An 18,351-nucleotide genomic window follows, 5' to 3' on the forward strand; every position below is an offset into this window, starting at 1 on the left:
ATACAAGTTAACAATCAAACTTGTAGTTAAATTTCCTTTCAACTTTACTACAATTTGAAGGAAATACTTGTACAGCAAGTTTTGACGTCTATTTGCAGAGTAAGTTATAGGTAACTAATAGGTAATCGCTCGCTTTGCCAACTCTTTCCGTCAAGTTTGCTTCAAATTGCGGACGTAGATTGACAGTAAGTTATAGGTAAGGTGGCTATCAGGGTGATAGCCACCTTACCTGTAACTTACTGTCAAACTACGTCCGCAATTTGAAGCTAACTTGACGGAAAGAGTTGGTAAAGCAAGCGATTAACTATTAGTTACCTATAACTTACTCTGCAAACAGACGTCAAGACTTGCTGTACAAGTATTTCTGTCAAATTGTAATAAAGTTGAACGGAAATTTAACTACAAGTTTGATTGTTAACTTGTATTCAAGTTTCGGCCGTAGATTTCCGTCAATTTGCTTACAACTGTTGTCATGTAAAAAATTACCGCTAACTCGATGTCAAGTTAACCGTAACTGCTAGAAGCCAACTACTTACTGAGAAAGCGCTGGCTATCAGGGTAGATAAGGAGCACGAACTTCATGTATGCAAATAGGGCTACCAAAATAAGGATGCCAGAAACTCCACTCAAATTATTTTCATTCGAAAATACAAAATCTACAAGGTCATAAATATCCGAAATTAAAACTATTCGAAATTAATAATATTTAAAATTAATTATAGACAAAAAAATAAAGGAAAAAGGCGAAAATTTATTAATGAAATCTAGTCGAAACAACACTAGTCAAAGAGCGATCTACCCTGATAGCCAGCGCTTTCTCAGTAAGTGTTGACTCCCAGTAGTTACGGTTAAGTTATACATCAAGTTGGCGGTAATTCTTCACTCAACAACAGTTGTAAGCAAATTGACAGAAATCTACGGCCGCAACTTGAATACAAGTTAACAATCAAACTTGTAGTTAAATTTCCTTTCAACTTTACTACAATTTGAAGGAAATACTTGTACAGCAAGTTTTGACGTCTATTTGCAGAGTAAGTTATAAATAACTAATAGGTAATCGCTCGCTTTGCCAACTCTTTCCGTCAAGTTTGCTTCAAAGTGCGGACGTAGATTGACAGTAAGTTATAGGTAAGGTGGCTAGCAGGGTATACGAATGATAAATTGTTCGAAAGTTCATGGTAACTAACTCGATAATCTCGTTCTTACCAGCGAAAAATTCTGCGACCTATATTGTCAAGTTCAATCGGTATGTCTATTCTTGTATCCACCCTACTTTCAAAACAGAAATCAGAAATCACGATTAAAAGATTGAGCTGAGTTTTTAGTCACATAATTTAAAATATAATAGTAAGTAATGAAAAATTTTTTGCAACAAATAATTTTTTTTTTTTTTCAATTCATTTAGTTAAGGTCGCCTTGTAACTACAAGGTCATTGACGACCACTTTAACCAATTACGTATGATAAGCAGTTAAACAGTATGAAAAATTTCAAAACATAATCATAAAGAATTAGGATAAACAATTAGACTTTTATATTTCTTTAATTAACTTGGTATCTTTGAGAAACATTAAAGTACGATTAACATTCACTTGTCGAATTGAGGCAGTCCTTGATGTTGTTCGGGAGCTGGGTTTTGTTTCTAAAGATGGCGAGGCTTTGGCATTCAGATAATATATGCTTAACTGATAGTTCCATATTACAGAAGTCGCAGGCTTTTTTGGGTTCTTTGCTAATTAGGTAGGAATGTGTTATTTTAGTATGCCCAATGCGTAATCTTGATAGAATAACCTTATAACCAGGGTGTTTCGCTCAGGTCCAGTTGGTCACCCCTTTCCTCCTTAGAAAGGGCGCCACTGGGATTTTAGACACGATGTCCCAGAAACCGGGGAAGCATGAGAGGGGAAAGACAGGGTCGTGAGAAGTTCGAGAGGGCTGTAAATAATACTGAGAAAATTATTAATAAAAAGAAAATTATTTATTCAATTCAAAAATTAAATTTAACAAATCTCCAAAATTGACTTACAAACTAACTTAATCGTGAAAACCTCTCACCTACGCTGGCCCTTGCCAAATTAATTTAATCGTGACAACCTCTCACCTACGCTGGCCCTTGCCAAATATTCTTACAACTAATTCTCCAATTTTCTAAACCTCGTTACTCCGATGGAATACCTTAAAATATCTAAATTTCCTCGTCAACCTGACGGAATACGATAAAATACCAAAATTACCTCGTCAACCTGACGGAATACCAAATAACATAATTTACCTCGTCAACCTGACGGAATATCAATTTACCTCGTCAACCTGACAGAATACCAATTAAAACCTATTCGCTGTGAGTGAAGCCATGGTAGGGGAAATGAAATCGACTGAAGCGTTCGCAGTGGTTACTTTTGGCGTTACGGGAGGCTATTATTACTAAAATTGTAAGCAAGTACACGTGAGAGTATTTATTTTGTTTTAATTTAAATAAATTAAAAAAATGAGACACCAGAGTTGTTGTGTCGTAAATTGTAAAAATACCAGCAGAAAAAGTGAGTGCAAGTTTTATAAATTTCCGACTGCTCAGTGGAAAAGAAATCAACGGAATCAGTGGATAGCTGCAGTTAAAAGGCTGAAGTAAGTACTACCATAACCTTAATTTTATCAATAACAATAATTCGGAAAATTTAAATAAAAATTAAGTTAGCCGACATCTAAAAATTTTTATAATTATTTTTATCGAAAAAATTATTACGAAAAATTTAAAAAAAAAAATTAATTTGTAAAAACTTGAAAAATTCTAAGTGAAATTAAAAAAATTTTTTTAATTCTAATTTAATAAAACAAAAAATCAAAAAATTAACGTCAGCTAACTTTAGCATTATAGTATTGAAAACCTTTTCAAAATTTTTAAGTTTAATAAAAGTTAATAATTTTGTTAGGATTCTGTGATGAAAAAAATCTAATTTATAATAAATGCTTAAATTTAAATTAAAAAAAAAGATTAACATACTGTTCTAACATTTTATAAACACGTGATTTTTAGCGCTGATGGATCACAGTGGGTTCCCAAGCCATACGATTGTATTTGTAGTGATCATTTTATTGGAGGCAGAAAATCAGAAGAGGAGCTAAGTCCTGGCTACATTCCAACTATATTTCCTTCAATTTACAAGTGTTCAAAAGTAAATGAATCCTCTGCGTTAAACAGGTAAAAATTATTTGGTAAAACTTGATCAATTTGAACGACTTAGCAATGATAATTTCATATTTTCAGATATAAACGCGTAATGAATCGGCGAATGAAAGCAAAATTACCTTCAACATCAAATGCTGAGTCCAATGTTATAGAATCGGTAGAAGTGATGACTGAAAATCCTCCAGTAGTGTCTTCAAAAATAGACCAAGAGTGTCAAATTGATTTTTATTATTCGAACTCTGATATCAATTCTCAAATGTTTACTTGCAATCGTTATGTCAAAGACGATTTATGTTGTCATGCTGAAACTCAGACAGAAATTGTTAAAGATACTAGGTCGATAAAAATTCATATTGGTAATAAAAAATTTGTTGATAAAGAATGTGGTGCTCCTGAAAAAACCTTTGTTGATAAAGAAAGTCAAGCAGATAGTAAACATTTTAATGGATTCATATCGGTGACAAAGGATCAAGAAATCATTGATCTGGCAGGGGTATCATTCGAAAATTTTGATTTCTTGTTGACAAGAATGTCTACGCAAAAAAAGTACATAGTATCGAAAAAAGATCGACTATTAATTTTTTTAATGAAAATGAAAACTGGATTGACATTTTCAGCACTTGGTGTACTGTTCAGTGTTCACAGAACAACAATTTCTACAATTTTTTATGAAACTTTGCAACTACTAGCTAGTGCAACTAGAAATTTAGTATTTTGGCCAGATATTGACGCTGTACAAGAAACTATGCCTGACTGCTTTCTACCTGATTACAGTAACACCAGAGTTATAATTGATTGTACAGAATTTCGAATTGATATCCCTAAAAGTGTCGACAATCGTGTTTTTACATACTCCCAATACAAAAAGAACTTCACAGCCAAAGTTCTTATTGGAATAACACCTGGAGGTTTTATTTCCTTAAGATCTGACGTAGCTGGAGGACGGAAATCGGATTCTCAACTTACAATAGAGTCTGGGCTGTTAGATCTATTAGAAGATGGTGACATTGTTTTGGCTGACAAAGGTTTTCCAGAAATAAAAACAGTGATTGACGCAAGCGGTAAAAAAGTACAAATGGTTATGCCGCCTTTCCTTGAGAAAAAAATGAATTTTCAACCGAAGAAACTCAACAAACATACAGTGTAGCAAGAGTTAGGATTCACGTTGAAAGAATCATGCAACGATTACGGACTTATCAAATATTGCATAAAATTCCTCAGCACTTGTTTCATTGCATAGACGATATTTTGCACATTTGTTGTGTTTTGGTTAATTTACAGCCTCCAATTATTTCTAATAAAGAAGATGTTGAAAAATAAGATATAAAAATATCTTATTACTCATCAAAATTATATTTATTTTATGGATTTTTATGACATACAAAATTAAATTTCCAAGATATTGTAAATAAATTGTAAAATTAATGAATAAATAGTTTAAATTCTTGTAATAAACAATAAAATTCTTTTAAACTTATTTATAACTTTTACATTAGTAACGAATATTAAATAAAATATTAAATTAAAACTCTTTAAGATTGGCATTTTTATAACGAATAACAACGCTCTTTACTTAACTTAATAAATATTAATAAATATTAACCTTAAACTTAATAAATATTAACTTAATAAATTTTAAGTAACGAATAAATATCTTTACTTAACTTTCTAATAATTGACTTGTTGGTAACAATGACAACAATCCTTATTTTTACGTAGTTATGTATTATAAAAAATAAGTTATTATTATTTAAAAATATTCTCAATATCACTTCCAGTAAAGCTTCGTTTCTCCATTGCAATATCATTTTCCTCATTATTATCTAAGTTATCAGTATTATCACTATTATTATTGTTATTTTCTTTATCACTATCTTCGATAGTTAGGGTCGCGTATAAAGCAGGTAAATAATGTTTAAAATAGAATTTTTCGCTTTTTAAAATCATAGTTTTTAAAAAATCTTCGTCTCTATGAACTTCAATCAAGAAACTGCCATCTTCAACAGGTGAATAGACAAAGAAATCACAAACGCTCATTCCACTGACGTCCATTTGAACTTGAACTTGTGTATAATAAATATCAGTCTTCTTAAGTTGTAACTTATTATCAATAAGTTGTAAATACTTAACATTACTTGAATTATCAACAATATTGATTATTGGTTTCTTCTCGCAGGAACTTGGACATTTAAATTCTACAATTTTTAAAATAGAGCCATCATCAGTGACAACGCCATCCAGGCTTGCACAAAGCCAAGGCTGAAATTTGCTAACCAACACTCCAACACGTTTAACAATACAATTTGCCAATTCTTGGTATTTATCTTTGGCATGAGTTTCCATTTTTAAACCGTATCTGGTTGAAGCATTGTCAATTTTACTAGGGTTTAACATGTCTGAAACTAAAGCTTCAACTGGTTTTCTACTTAAAACTTTAATATTATGAACGTTTGAACTTGCAGAAATTCGTAACCGTCGAGCTTTGAACCAATTATTACTGGAAGACTGTTTCACTGTTTGATAAGACAAATTGATGATTTCCTGTTCTGATAATTGCACATTTTTAGGTAAAACTCTCGTATTTTACTATCCATGTCATATTCACTTTTGTAAATAAAATATTCCTCTTGGAAAATTAATAAATTTTCAATACACACAGCGCATTCTTCTTTCTCCAAATTTAATTCGACTTGCGCTAATAAAGAATTCATAACATTTCTGACTGTATGTTTATTATTTTCTTTCAATTGTGCTTGCATTATTAGTTTTAAGGGTGAATCAGCTTTTAATTCAGTGATTGAAACTTTTTGAGGTTCATGTAATTGGGTATATTTGTGTGGTATCATATTTTTAAAATATTCTCCTTTAGAATATTTATTTTTTGTGAATTGACGTGCACTCGGCTTGCCCCACTGCTGCTCATGACTGGTTTTTGAAGCGCTTTCCTCATTGTTAATAAAATAAATTAACGCCGCGACGTGTTTGCACTTTTTACTCTGATTATATACACAATTACAGTGTACATCCGTTACATAGCGTTCGGAATTTATCTAAAAGAAAATAATAGAAAAAATATGTTAATTACAATACTCGAATAATTTTTACCACGACGAAATAAATGATCAAGTTTCAAATTACGTTCAATGAAGTAATGTAAGGTGTACTGTGGACCGAGGCTTGGCGAATAATACGAGATTTTATAAAATAGCTATCATTGTTCCGTCTGTGTTCCTCGACATCTCTTACATGTTCTGCAAGAGCGAGATTTTTGCCCTTGCTCACTGTTGCTGGCTGAAATTCAATTTGATGAGTGATACACTGAAATCCGGTCTTTATAATAATATCCATGGCTTTTTTGTTACTAAAAAAATAAAAATTACATTAATTAAATAAATATTAATATATTCCATTGATATAACTATTTAATTATTTTTTTTTTCATTTTAATTTTTTCCTTAGTATCATTTTTTGACTTTGATATAAATTTCAAACAACTTAACCTGAATGTTTGCTGCATTCTTTATTATTTTTTATCATTATACTTACTTGCTGTTGATTCGTTTAATTAAAAAACAAAACTGCAATTACTATAAAAATGTCACATTTTTTATAACTTTTTCTTTTTACTATTATTTATAATATTTATTTATTTTTATGTTTCTTGCTATTGCCATACGTATAAAAACATACTCTGACAGCCTCCCGTAGTTCATATTTTGTCTGGCGCTGCAGTCGCACTCATAGCGAATTCCCGACTGCGCCCCCGACTCAGGCGTCTACGCAGCAGTTTCCTAACTTAATCCGTTGTACCCCCGATTCGGGCGTCTATACAACGTTTCTCAATAACTCCCTAACTTCCATACAAAAATCGTCCATCGAACGCTAACTTAATGCACAATTTTCTTTAATTACTCAATTTTTCTGAATTACTAATTAGCTAAATTCCTGGAATTTTACGCTTAACATTTCCTTAATACAAAATATCAAATTCACTAATTTAATTCATCACAAAATTTATCAACTAAATTCATTAATTGACAACATTTTATTACAGTTCTTTCGGCCTCTCAATTTACAAATTCAAGCTTGGCCTAAAATAATTGTAATAATAATACCTGACTTAACTTTTCCAATTCTCCAAACGTTGACCGATGTCCTGATTGAAAACTGGCGAAATCAGCGGCTGGTTGGTCTCTCTCTCGTCTCGAATAAACTATCTGGCTCCAAATAAAGGGTTCCCAAATTCTGAGTTATACATTGACTTTCTTCTTGATGGTTCTAAATCTCGATGACAGGATTCACTACACAGCACTATACTGACTTAACTATTTTGTCAAAAGCCTCACTGTCTCAAAGCGTCACTGGCTCAAAAGCCTGGCTCAAAAAGCCTTGACGTTTCTTTGGCCGGCACTTTTATAACTCTCAACTCCAAGTTCTCGAACTTTCCTATTGTCAACCCCGCTTTGTTTTCGGGGACAGCAGTGGGGACTTTCGATTTGCACGCCCGGTGACAAGTCTGAATTACTTGTCAATTATCGAACGGTAAGGGAAAGCCCTTATTTATCGTAGCGTCAATAAGGTGGTCGATAACGACCATGGGAAGTTCGATTTTCCCTGTCACAACCTGGTCTCTTCACAGAAAGAGTCGACTGGGTTAGGTTCTAGGAGGTCTTCTCTGACTTCAGCTAACTTTGGCGAGTTATTTCTTGTTCATTCTTCCTTTCCCTTCAGTTTTCCCTGTTACAGAGTATATAGAGTGAGCCTGGGTATCATGATATTTATAATATTCTTTCAAAATAAGAAGGGAGGAGTCAAATGTATGTAAATTGACTATACTCCTTGTACACTGACACCCAGGCTCCGACCATTCTGACCACAAGCCTGTCACAAGTAATATGTAATCCGAACAAAAACAGTTTCACTGTTAAAAATTGCGCCAAGTCCACGTTCATAAAACTCATCTCAATAACATCTGCACTTTGCAAAAAAAAAAAGACTCGTTACAATAATTTTCATTCTATACAAAAAAAAGTTAAATACAAAAAAATACCAAGAAACCGTCATAATGTTGAAAAAATTGAAAAAAATTTGTTGAAAATTTAAAAATTAAGAAAAAATTTTTTTATCGTACTTGGCGCGCGTCATTGAGTACCCCAAATTTTTTCAGGATACATGAACATCCTTTTAATGTTTCAACATTTATAAGTAAGTCAACCTATAAAATGCATAAATGTAATTAATGAAATATTATTTTATGATACGTTTAACAAAAGTTAGGTAAAATCAACATGGCATACGTATTTTATTTGAAATTTTTAAATTCTCCGCACATCGTTTATGATTTCAATAAAACGCCCTCTCCTGTTCGGTTATGCAATTTGCTTACAAGTGAATACGCCTGCATACGTTGACTCTGTAGTGGAATCACTGTGAAAATTGAGTTGACTAAAAAATAAAACGTATGGCCGACTAAATTGAGAAAATGCGGTGTGATTGCCAATCAAAATATGTTAATTACAATTAAACGAAGCATGATCAAGTTTCTTCATGAAAGCTTAATGACGGAACTGAAAAAAATTGAATTAAAAAGTTTGTGTTATTTCAGATATCTTCACCAGACTACCATATTGACAGTTATCTTCACTAAAAATCTGAAAAAAATTTCGAAACGGATTTTTTCACTGAAACTGATATTAATCCAGTAAGCAGTGTTTTTAATTCGTTGAGTGTACTTCACTGATGTGAATCTATAAACATAACAATGTATGAAATCATATATTATATAATTAGAGCTGATAAGATATAATATATATATATATATATATATATATATATATATATATATATATATATATATATATATGTCGGAGGAAGAGTGGTTCGGGCATCGTTAGGGTCCTTTGGATCATTATCAGCCATCTTTATTTATTTTTACAATAATCAAATATAATAAAGACTTTGATTTAAAATATAACGTACACTAACTCGTACAAATAATAAATTTAATTACAAATATTCTACTGCGATTGATATAACAGTTAAAGACGTTTTGGGAAAAAGACCGAGAACGAATCCGGGGTCAGCAGGATGTATGCGATCCTTACTTGATCAATGCTCAACGAGAACTACTCTCCCAAGTACCCTAAGTACTTATTCACTCAAAAATTATTTCGACAGCCCTCATTGTCTGTCGATATTTCTAACTATATACTTTTACTTCTATCCTGTGACCTCGGCTACGTTTGGTGACCATTGTCACTCCGCACTTAAGCCCATCGTTATAACCATATAAAAAATATAACTAGCTTAAATCATAAATAATATCTAAATATTCTATGCTTTACGATTTTGCTTAAAATTAACAGACAAACTAAAATATTGGGAATTTCCAATCTCTGGGAAAACCCAGCTCGATATTATCTCCGACATATATATATATATATATATATATATATATATATATATATATATATATATATATATATATATATATATATATATATATAATTATACATATTTACATTACATAAATTCAAGCGAAATCGTTTTTTCTCGGGTTGAAATTCGTCCGAAAAAATTTGGGGTACTCAATGACGGGCGCCAAGTACGATAAAAAAATTTTTTCTTAATTTTTAAATTTTCAACAAATATTTTTTAATTTTTTCAACATTATGACGGTTTCTTGGTATTTTTTTGTATAGAATGAAAATTATTGTAACGAGTCTTATTTTTTTTGCAAAGTGCAGATGTTATTGAGATGAGTTTCATGAACGTGGACTTGGCGCAATTTTTAACAGTGAAACTGTTTTTGTTCGGATTTCATATCTTTTTGTTAAGTGTAATTTTTTGCTCACCTCTTAATACATTCTTAACTTTAAAATTGAACTTTTCCCGCGCAAAATTAGAAATATGTAAATAAATTAATTAATGCAGGTAAAGCTATTATCATATAAAAGGTTATTTGTTCGTTAATTTTGAAAATCAAATCCTAACAAAAAAATTAAAATTCTGTTTCTCTCATAGTAGCTAGTAGCATTAAAAAACTTAACGTGACTGGCCCGTGTAAACTCCTCGGTTTCAATCAATTAACTAGCTTATCAATGGGGATTTTAAATTTTTTATGTATATATAGTTAAAGTTTAACATTTTTTTGAATTAAAAAAGTTGTTAATCTAGATTTAATGCTCTACTACACATTAATTTATCAATAACAATAATTATTTTGGTAATGATAAACAATGATAATGATACTTTTAACATCAATTTATCATTACCGATATAATAAATTTCATTTTTATAATGATTATTATTGTTATTGTTACAATGAAATTATTGTTAATAAAGGGGACAATGCATCATACGCATAATTGTAATACCTATGGCCTAAAAATTACAATTATTTGAAATCCGCTCCATTGAATAACAATGCCACCTACAGGCAACGACTACAAAGTCGTAGAATGTGTACACTATCCAATGAGAATTGCCTAAATCTTGAACTGCTGGCCTGAAGGAAGAAAGTAAAACTCAAACAATCTTTAGCCTGTTGTGTATTTAGTCTAGTTAATAAATGAAATTCAATAGAAAGAATAGGTTTGAAAACCATCCACATATGAAGTTGTTTGATAGTTTGTTCTAGAAATTTTGTATTTATAAAGTATTTTAACATTCTTAATTTCAAAATTAAATTTTTCCCGCGCAAAATTGAAAATTCATAAATGAATAAATTAATGCAGGCAAAGCTATTCTAATATGATAGGTTGTTTATTCGTTAATTTTGATAATCAAATCCTAATAAAAAAATTGAAATTCTGTTTCTCTCATAGTAGCGAGTAGCATTAAAAAACTTAACGTGACTGATCTGCGTAAACTCCACGGTTAAAAGCAATTAACTATCTTATTAATAGGGATTTTACATTTTTATTTATATACAGTAAAAACTTTAACATTTTTTTGAATTAAAAAAGTTGTTGGTTTGGATTTAATACTCTAATACACATTAATTTAATAATAACAATAATTCATTCAGTAATAATAATGATAATGATATTTTTAACCTCAATTTGGTATTACCGATATAATTAATTTCAGTCTCATAATTTTTATTATTAGTGTTATTGTTATTATGACATTATAGTAAGTAAATGACACAATATACCATGCGCATAATTGTAAGACTTTTCACCTAAAGATTACAATTATTTGAAATCCACTTGATTGGATAACAATGCAACCTATCGGCAACGACCACAAAATCATAGAATGGTACACTATCCAATGGGAATAACCTCTGATTATGATTGTTCAAGTACAAAAAACCTTTGTTCCAACTTCAAATTGTTTATTTCTTGTTTAATTAACATTTTTAATAAGCTGAATATTTGTATTCTAAATATTTGCACTGCGCATGCGTCGACTTTACGTTTAGACTTTCAGCGCGGACTTTTGAAAATTATATTGACCAGCACAGTGATTAGAGTAAGTGTATTTTTCTTGTAATTTCAATTATAGAGGTCACAGGACAAAAGGGCAACGTGTAGTTTTTAATAATTTTATAATAAGTTTTATTTTAATAAAGTATTGAAATTTTTGTTAATTGTTATGGATTTCTTTTTTTTTTTTTTTTTTTTTTTTTTAATAGTTCGTAGTATTCATGAAAATAGAATTGATGAAAATAAAAAAATGTACATGCATTGATTAACAATTCTCTCGATATTTTTAAAAATTTAGAATGAAATGAATATTTATTAGTTATTTATTTATTTACTTAATGACATTGATATTGGCTGACGTCTAACAATTTTTTTTTAATTATTTGAATTAATTAAATAGTAATTCCTAAAAAATTACACTCGTAAATTTTTTAATTTTTTACACATGAGATGTGCTTGTCACTATAATTTTCAAAAGACCACGCTAAAAGTCTATATACGTAAAGTTGACGCATGCGCCGTGCAAATATTTAGAATGCACACATACAGCTAATTAAAAATGTTAATTAAACAACAAATAAAAAATGTGAAGTAGGAACAAATGTTAAATATACATGAACAATCAAAAATAGAGGCTTAATGACCCAAATTGCTACCAAAATATTAAAAAATGCGACAGGGTGGCTAACTTAAAGGTACATTATTAATAAATTCTTTTTAAAATAAATAAATGGAGAACGATCAAATGTTGAGAGTGAATAATAAAGAACAAACGAAAAGCTGAAAACGTGATAGAAAAAAAAATCAAAAATTAAAAGAAAAAAATTTGGGGTTCTAACTTCAGTGAGCTATCCCGTTGAATCTACAGTTTATATAGAAATAATTCCAGTGCACTCTGGTGGTTGTAGATGCATGCTATGAATTAACTTTTTTCAGTGTAGTTGCGTATCTATAGTAAGATTACTACACATTTTTATTTTATCTAGTCTGTGGCGGTGACTTTTCTCCATGAAAAAAAAGTCAGGATCGAAATTTCTGGGCTTACTATAGTTTGTGCTGATAAAATTTAATAATTTTAAGTGAATTAAATGTTATAATTGATTATAATTAATTAATATCAGTAAAATAGAGTATGACTTACTTTTATGATATATCATTTTGGAAAATGGAGTACCATATAATTAAATAAAATTTTGCAACCTCGAAATACCATTCTGCTTACAGTAAACACAGTCGGTAGTCTGGCGCTCCGTTTACAACGGAATTTTTGAACGGAACTTGGCGCCAGATTCTACCGAATCTGTGGATGACAACGTAGGTAGTGACATCTGAAGGCGACTAAAAATATCACACTGATTTTTAAGTGTAGTCTAAAAATATGAAACATTGGAAATTAGATTTTTAGTTAAGAAGTGTTTCTATGCAGAGATTTTTTAATAAAAAAATTTAATTTAAACAGTTATATTCAACGTTGTCTGAATCGAAATAATTCTGATTTATAAAAATAAATAATTTTTTCATAAAAAAATTTCTCCCTAGCACTTTTGCTATTGAAAAATGAAAAGATGAATTTAATTTTTTAATTTTTATATTTTTGTAATAAAAAGATAATTTTTTATTTTTCATTTTTTATTTCTGTGATAAGAAGAATACTTATCATTCAAAATAAAATATAAACTTATTTCACGAAAAAATATAAGTATGAAACGAAGAATAGTTTATATTGATGAACTAAATTATCAATTAGAAGCTTTCCATTTCAGATAAATTTTAAAAGAAAATTAAGTAACTTTGAAATTTTTTATAATTAAGAAAATTGTAAATTTGAATTTAATAATTCAATGATTAATGATTTAATAATAATCATGATAAGAATAGAGATAAATATTTTTATTCCTATTATTTTTGTCATTAATTTAGTATTACCATTATTATTATTTTCAGTATTATCGTTACTATTATTATTATTATACGGCTCCGTATACATGCGAAGTTTTTCGAGTAAAATTTGAATTTCCCGGGAATTTATATTGCTCCGTACACATCCGGAGCCGTATCGTTCATTTGCCGTACCTTTAGGTACATTCAATTTGAATTTATTAATACTTTCTCTATAAAAGTTTAAAGTAAATCAAAGCAATTAAATAAGAAGGTAATTGTAAGCGAATCACCGTAGTTCATTAGAACATATGTGTGTGAGTCCCTTCAAGATTGGAGTTTACTTGAAGCTACAGTATATGTGGAAAGAATTCCAGCGCATCCTGGCGAGTAGTGTAAATCCAAGCTGCGAAATATCTTTTTTTAACTGTAGTTTCCCATCTATCGAAGGATTACTATGCATTCTCGAATTATTTAGTCTGTGGCAGATCACTTTGCCCATTGAACAAAAGTCAGGATCGAAATTTTTGCGTTGCTATAGTTTGTGCTGATTAAATTTAATAATATTAAGCAGATTAATTGTTATAATTGCATATAATCAATTAATATCAGGAAAATAAGGTATGAACTACCGTTATAATACTAATTTAAGGAAAAAAAGAACCGTAGAATTAAAAATAAATTTGCAACCTCTAAAAAACGTGATGCTTACAGTAAACACAGTCGGTAGTCTGGCGCTCCGCTTACAACGGAATTTTTGAACGGAACTTGGGGCCAGATTCTACCGAATCTGTGGATTAGCTATAGCAATAATTACGACTGAATAATTAAGTACGCTCTATTATAATACTTCATCCATAGACATTCCACAATGTATACCACCAAACGGCGGTAGTGCAGCGGTGGTTCAGCGGCGGTACAGTGGTTGATCGAATACTATTTTTTTTTCGTAAAAAATAATAACTTTATTTTTACTCGAGAATTTGATAATTTATAATTCGTCACAGCTGTGGTGCGGTGGTGGTGCAGCGAATAAAAATATCTTTACTTGTCACGGCGGTGGTGCGGCGGTCATGCGGCACTTGTAGAATAATCAAAATTATCACGGTTGTAGCGCAGCAGTGGTGTGGTGCTTTAAAAGCCGTGTAGCAGAATTCTGTTTTTACTCGGGCTAGTTCATTTGAATCTCATGAAACAACATTCAAGGAGCTCAAAATGGATTTGGCAACTCTATCAAGTTCAAAAACATTGCAGTGATTTCTTTCTCCTCACGTAATAAAAACAGAATCTTTAGCGCATATGATAGAAGGTTAATAATTCTACTTCGATAAAATTAAATATAACATTATTATAATATTTGCATTTAAATAGTAGAACTTTCTATTGACAAGAGTAATATATAAACTTTACAAATTTATGAGTTATATCTTATAGCATAAAAAAATTAAAATGAACATGTTCCTAAAATAGTCTCCACGCTTTGTTCAAGCAGTGTGTTTGTTTTGTAATAAATATACTATAGCTGAATAATAAGAACTTTAATTGGATCAATTCAGAGTAAAGATGAATGCTTTGTATTCAGTATTTAGCTTTACGGTCAACTCAGTGAAATAAATTCATGTACACTTAAGAGATAACAGATCATACCATTAGTATTCAGTGACGATTTACAAGCTCTTTTTTTGATCGCATCCTCTTAAAATACCCTATAGTATTTTATTATAGAGTATTTAAGCAGAAGAAAGGCCATTTGGCAGCCGAAATGAAAGTAGATTTCTCTAACATAGAAAATTTATTTTTAATAAAATAATATTCATACTAATAATGAATAACTCAATTTCTTGATTAAAAACAAAATTCAACAATAAATTTAAAACTATTCAGATCTAATTTTGTTCAAAAAATTATCTTGTAAAAAAATAGTTTGTCGAAAAGTTTGACAAGTTTGAAAAATTGTTTAATTTTAAATATTATGAGATTTGAATTATCAATGTCTAAATTTTAAGTAACTGCTTAGGTACAACAGTTTCCAAGTTAATCAGAATTTTGAAACCGGATGAAATTTTACTTTAAGAAAACAATATTTAGAACTAATTTGGGCCACATTTACTGACGACTTACGTACAAAGGTACTTTCAAAAGACCATGTATTGTATACAATTGGTTAAATATAGAGGGAATAGATTAAAATGTTCCATCTCCAGCCCATTCCTGAAATTCACCTAGTGTAGTTAGATTTTTCGCAGTTGCAACAATTATAAACCGAGATCGGTTGCCTCCACTATCATGCAACAACATTTGATCATCCTTAGCAGACATAGTTAATTCCTCAGAAATAACCATATCTTTGCGTGATTGTAATGTAGGAATCGTAACCTTGTTAACTTTACGTGCTAGCTAAACATCTCGTGTAAGCGAAGAAATTAGTGGTAACCACGCAACAATAGGTGATGACACTGATGCAAGAGCAGACCCAATGACTGCACTAGGATTGTCATCTTATTTGGTAGCACATGTTTTAATTTTATTTATAACAATTTCAGCACCAACATTCGAACCATCAGCTGCATGACTGTGAGTTGATGAATCACCGATGACATTTCGTAAAATTGGAATATCGCATCAGGTTAATAACATACAATAGCAATAGAAATATAATAATAATCCACTTTTTACTTGTATATATTGGACATACTTTTACAAGGCCGAGTAGATGGCAGCCGTCGCTCAGCGACTGTGCTGCCGTCTTTTATGGGTACACTGTACTCATTGGACCCCAGCGCATCCGTCTCCCTATATTATTCAGATTTTTCCTGCGTTCAAGTTTTTTTTCCTTACATTCAAATTTCACACATATTATCGACGACTTTTTGCAGATATCTTTTATTATTCTCAATGAGGCTGTGGACCGACTTGTGCTTTCTGTACTGCATTTACCCTATTCCTGGGCAGTATTTGCACGTTGGCGTGCTATGCAAACCCATCTTGAAAAGATAGGCGTTAAACTGTCCATGTCCCGTTAATAGCTGGGTCAAAAAGACGTCCGTTTCTCCATGCTTTCAAGAAAGCCAGACGTTTATGTCTGGAATCTGGCGGGCCATCCATCTGCCTGTTTCCCCGGATGTCCATCGGTCCTGCCACTCATGTAGTGTTTCCGTCTTTATCTTGGCTCTTGCCTCCTTAGAGATGTCACCATTTGTTTTGGCGTTGTAGATTTCCGCCCTCTCAAATGCTAATAAATCAATTGGCGCGGCACCTGCTATGACTAATACAGCTTCTTCTGAAACCGTGCGGTAGGCAAAGGGGACTCTGAGTGCTCCTCATCGTTGCACTGCCGCTATCTTTCGTCGGTACGTCTTCTATTTGAGGATATCCGTCCAAATCTCCACTCTGTAGAGTAATATAGAGTGGACTACTTCTAGAAGTACCCTCCTTTTTCTGGTTCGTGGCCCCACTGTGTTGGCCATGATTCTCGACAGGTTGAATATTGTCTTGTTAGCTTTCGTGCAAGCGTTTTCGAGGTGTTCTCGGAAAGACAGCTTCTCGTCGATTACAACTCCTAAATAACGCAGTGCCCTTGTAGATGTCAGTGTTGTCCCACTCATGTCGACGACGAAAGGTTTTTGGAACCATTTTTGTCGAGTCAAGATGACGATCTCGGTTTTCTGCTTGGCGAGTTTCAGGTGATGTTTCTCAAGCCAATTTTCAACGGCATCAATGGTTTCTCGAACAAGTAGTTCTGCCTCCTCGGCACTGTTTACTACTACCGTAGCCGCGACGGCGTCCGCGAAGCCCGTGAGTTCCACTTCTTTTGGCAACGGGATTTCTTGGAGTTCGTCATAGTTCGCGTTCCCTAAGTCAGGCTCCATGATTGAACCTTGCGGTGGAATGCCTTACAAGTCCCGGAGCCGGCTATATAACATAAGCTATCTTGAGCGTCTACGTCCGGTATACATAGGAAGCATTTTTGCTTCTCCGTGCAGTTTATGAACTTGTGGTTCTCTCCGCTACACTTATAGCAACACTTGCTTCTGTCCGGTCCCGTACAGTTTCTTGTTTGGTACCCAAAACCAAGGTATTTAAAGCATCGGGTTACTTTCGCAACTGAATGTATGCGACAGTTAACTCATCCGATCTTTATACGGGCTTCATCAAGGATCTTGATCGCGCTAGTTTCGTCTAGGAGAAGGGCTAGGCGTGAACAGCAGTCTCTTCTTGTTGTTCTCCTTTCCTTATTGTAGGGGTTTCTCAGGAGTGACCAAAAGTGGCTGTGGTTTTGTGGTCATCCACGGAGATGTTTGAGTGGTGATTTGATGGCCAGCTTATACGTCGTGCTAATGGACGTAACCAATTTTCTGATTTCATGATGGAGATTTCTTTTGTCCTTGATGAAATTAACTAACTCTTCGATCTTGCTACTGAGCCGGCGGCATTTGACGCAGTTTTATGAGTTTCATGAAGAATTCTTAAGTTCGAATTAATCAAACTAGAAATTTGAAAGTAGTTCCGAGACAACACTTTTTTCAGTTTACTTTCGACGACCATGATTAACGAATGGATGAACCAATTAATCAGGCTGGTAGCGATTGACGTGGTTATTTGATGTTGAGCTGATTAGTTTTTGGAATTGATCGGTAAAGCCGTTTAAAAGTTATCCTAAAAAACCACACACACACACACACACATACACACACACACACACAATATATATATATATATATATATATATATATATATATATATATATATATATATATATATATATATATATATATATATATATTGAGACACTACAAAATGTCCCGACTTTATCAGCCTGGCGAACTACCACCCAAAATTTTCGTTACCGACACTA

The 18,351-nt window shown here is 31.9% G+C and overlaps 2 protein-coding genes across 2 annotated transcripts; one reads left to right on the forward strand and one right to left on the reverse strand.

The window, feature by feature from the left end:
- The first annotated feature begins 1,440 nt into the window (after positions 1-1,440).
- On the forward strand, positions 1,441-4,483 carry LOC141534620 (uncharacterized). The gene is made up of 3 exons (XM_074254066.1): positions 1,441-2,624; positions 3,034-3,198; positions 3,265-4,483. The coding sequence occupies exons 1-3, from the start codon at positions 2,488-2,490 to the stop codon at positions 4,331-4,333; spliced, it is 1,371 nt and encodes a 456-aa protein (XP_074110167.1). The 5' UTR covers positions 1,441-2,487; the 3' UTR covers positions 4,334-4,483.
- Positions 4,484-4,588: 105 nt separating this feature from the next.
- LOC141535427 (uncharacterized) lies at positions 4,589-16,480 on the reverse strand. The gene is made up of 4 exons (XM_074255351.1): positions 16,434-16,480; positions 6,325-6,547; positions 6,203-6,236; positions 4,589-5,759 (listed from the first exon to the last, which is right to left on the reverse strand). The coding sequence occupies exons 1-4, from the start codon at positions 16,478-16,480 to the stop codon at positions 4,933-4,935; spliced, it is 1,131 nt and encodes a 376-aa protein (XP_074111452.1). The 3' UTR covers positions 4,589-4,932.
- Positions 16,481-18,351: the final 1,871 nt, after the last annotated feature.

This window comes from Cotesia typhae, unplaced genomic scaffold, assembly GCF_013202065.1.
Source record: "Cotesia typhae breed Kobodo isofemale line unplaced genomic scaffold, CoteBio_Ctyphae scaffold_13, whole genome shotgun sequence".
Classification (NCBI taxonomy): Eukaryota; Metazoa; Arthropoda; class Insecta; order Hymenoptera; family Braconidae; genus Cotesia; species Cotesia typhae.

Excerpts from the sequence above, each read along its gene's own strand:
- LOC141534620 (XM_074254066.1), top strand. The coding sequence starts at position 2,488 with ATGAGACACCAGAGTTGTTGTGTCGTAAATTGTAAAAATACCAGCAGA. Across the intron at positions 2,625-3,033 it reads GCTGCAGTTAAAAGGCTGAA|CGCTGATGGATCACAGTGGG; the intron begins GTAAGTACTACC and ends CGTGATTTTTAG. Across the intron at positions 3,199-3,264 it reads GAATCCTCTGCGTTAAACAG|ATATAAACGCGTAATGAATC; the intron begins GTAAAAATTATT and ends TCATATTTTCAG.
- LOC141535427 (XM_074255351.1), bottom strand. The coding sequence starts at position 16,480 with ATGGGTTTGCATAGCACGCCAACGTGCAAATACTGCCCAGGAATAGG. Across the intron at positions 6,237-6,324 it reads CTTACATTACTTCATTGAAC|ATAAATTCCGAACGCTATGT; the intron begins GTAATTTGAAAC and ends ATTTTCTTTTAG. Across the intron at positions 5,760-6,202 it reads CTATGTAACGGATGTACACT|TTTTACCTAAAAATGTGCAA; the intron begins GTAATTGTGTAT and ends AAAATACGAGAG.